Here is a 2,380-nt window from a genome sequence, read left to right as displayed (position 1 = left end):
GCCTGGGGGACGCTCCAGGACTGTGAGACCCACGTCTGTAGAACTTTTTGTTCATCTGTAGGATTTCTGTGGATCTCGTCTGGACAAGGAACTTCCTTGTCATCTGTTATTCCGAGCTGCACACCTGAGTCAGTGTCGGTGTTTCTGTGTTGCTGTGTATTTGTGTTGGTCGCGACCGGCCCCCATGGTCTGGGGAGCCCGATATTTTGGGGCTCAGCATGTATCTGAAGGATACGTGAACCTGAGCGAAGTGACAACCTCGCCATCTGATTTTGTTTTTTCAGTTCTTCCCCGGAGTCGCCCTAAGCGGTACCTTGTCGCCGGCTGTCTATTTTTGTTGTTTCTGTTGTTTGTCTGTTTCTTTGTGATTTTAGATTACCCCAAAATGGGACAACACCTAACCACCCCCCTGAGTTTAACTCTAGATCACTGGAGAGAAGTTAAGAGCCGAGCTCACAATCAATCTGTGGAGATCAAGAAGCACCAATGGATAACCTTTTGTTCCTCCGAGTGGCCAACGTTTAATGTTGGTTGGCCTCGGGATGGGACTTTTGACTCTGATGTTATTTTGCAGGTTAAGGCTAAGATCTTCTCCCCTGGACTAACGGGACATCCGGACCAAGTGGCCTATATAGTCACTTGGGAAAACCTCTCCCTCGAACCACCACCGTGGGTGACTCCTTTTCTCAGTCCTACACGAAGAGTCCCCCTCCCTTCTGCCCCTAATCCGGACCCTTCGACCACCTCCTTGTGTCCTGTTGTGGTAAAACAAAAGCCTGTTCTGCCCCCTGATGAGAGTGCTCCTGCTGATCTGCTGAGTGAGAATCCCCCTCCCTACCGCCCTCCTCCGCAGGCCACTGCAGCTGTACCAGGTGACGCCCAAGCAGAGGGATCGGAGGTCGCTCCCTCCCCCATTGCAGGGTGGCTCAGAGACAGGAGAGGCCAAGGAGATTCCTCACACATCCTGCCCCTCCAACTTGCAGGAGGGGAAGGAAACCAGTTACAGTATTGGCCCTTCTCCGCTTCAGACCTGTATAACTGGAAAACTCATAACCCGTCCTTTTCCCAAGACCCGCAGGCCCTAACAGCCCTGATAGAATCTATCCTCCTTACCCACCAACCCACGTGGGATGATTGCCAACAGCTCCTGCAGGTCCTCCTAACTATGGAGGAAAAGCAGAGAGTCATTCTGGAAGCCCGAAAGCATGTCCCGGGGGCAGACGGGAAACCAACCCAACTGCCAAATGAGATCGAGGCTGCCTTTCCCCTCACCAGACCTGCTTGGGATTTCAACAAGGCTGAAGGTAGGGAACACCTACGTCTTTATCGCCAGGTGCTTGTAGCGGGCCTCCAAGGGGCAGGAAGATGCCCCACCAATTTGGCCAAGGTAAGGTCAGTGACACAGGGAGCAGACGAGCCGCCCACTGTGTTTCTAGAAAGACTTAAAGAGGCATATCGGAGGTACACTCCCTTTGATCCAGACAGCCCCGATCAGGAAGTAAGTGTTTCCATGTCTTTCATATGGCAATCAGCTCCTGATATTAGGAGTAAACTCCAAAGAATGGAGAATTTACAGGGGCAAGGTCTTAGGGACCTCTTAAGGGAGGCAGAGAGGATCTTTAACAAAAGGGAAACACCAGAGGAGAAAGAAGAAAGACAAAAAAGAGAGGCAGAAAATAGAGAGGCAGTGAGAGATCGAAAGCAAAATAAAATATTAAGTAGAATCCTGGCCAGAGTAGTGAGAAAAGAAAATGAAGTCAGAATAGAAAGGGGGGGAGACCGAGGGCGTGTCCGGTTAGAAAAAGACCAGTGCGCCTACTGCAAGGAAAGAGGACACTGGGTAAAGAACTGCCCCAAGAAAAAGAAAAAACAGCAAGAAGAAAAAGCTGAGATCCTCAACCTCGATTAGGGAGGTTGGGGCCAGGAACCCCCACCTGAGCCCAGGGTAACTCTTCATGTGGGGGGACAGCCAGTCACCTTCATGGTAGACACTGGGGCACAACATTCCGTCCTCACCCAAACGACTGGCCCGCTTAGTAAAAAGACAATATGAGTAGAAGGGGCTACTGGAGCAAAGCGTCCAGCTCGCCTCAGGGACCGTGACTCATACCTTTTTACATGTACCAGACTGTCCCTACCCTTTGTTAGGAAGAGATCTACTAACCAAGCTTGGAGCACACATTTATTTTGAAAAAAAAGGGGCTAGAATCACAGATTCCACAGGAGCACTGATACAGGTACTTACCCTCTGACTAGAAGATGAATACAGATTACATCGTGCCCCCCTTCCTGTCCAGGAGGGCATGGATCGATGGTTGTCCAAATATCCAGACGCTTGGGCAGAAACAAGAGGAATGGGGCTGGCCATCCATCAGCCGCC

At 50.9% G+C, this 2,380-nt stretch overlaps 1 protein-coding gene across 1 annotated transcript; it reads left to right on the top strand.

Annotated features, from left to right (window-relative positions):
• The first annotated feature begins 184 nt into the window (after positions 1-184).
• On the top strand, positions 185-1,909 carry LOC115071346. The gene has a single exon (XM_029566250.1). The coding sequence runs from the start codon at positions 185-187 to the stop codon at positions 1,907-1,909; it is 1,725 nt and encodes a 574-aa protein (XP_029422110.1).
• The last annotated feature ends 471 nt before the right edge of the window (positions 1,910-2,380 follow it).

Source organism: Nannospalax galili, unplaced genomic scaffold, assembly GCF_000622305.1.
Source record: "Nannospalax galili isolate Female #2095 unplaced genomic scaffold, S.galili_v1.0 scaffold1759, whole genome shotgun sequence".
Lineage (NCBI taxonomy): Eukaryota > Metazoa > Chordata > Mammalia > Rodentia > Spalacidae > Nannospalax > Nannospalax galili.
The sequence above is the reverse complement of the archived record's forward strand: the minus strand, read 5'-3'. Positions and strand labels throughout refer to the sequence as shown.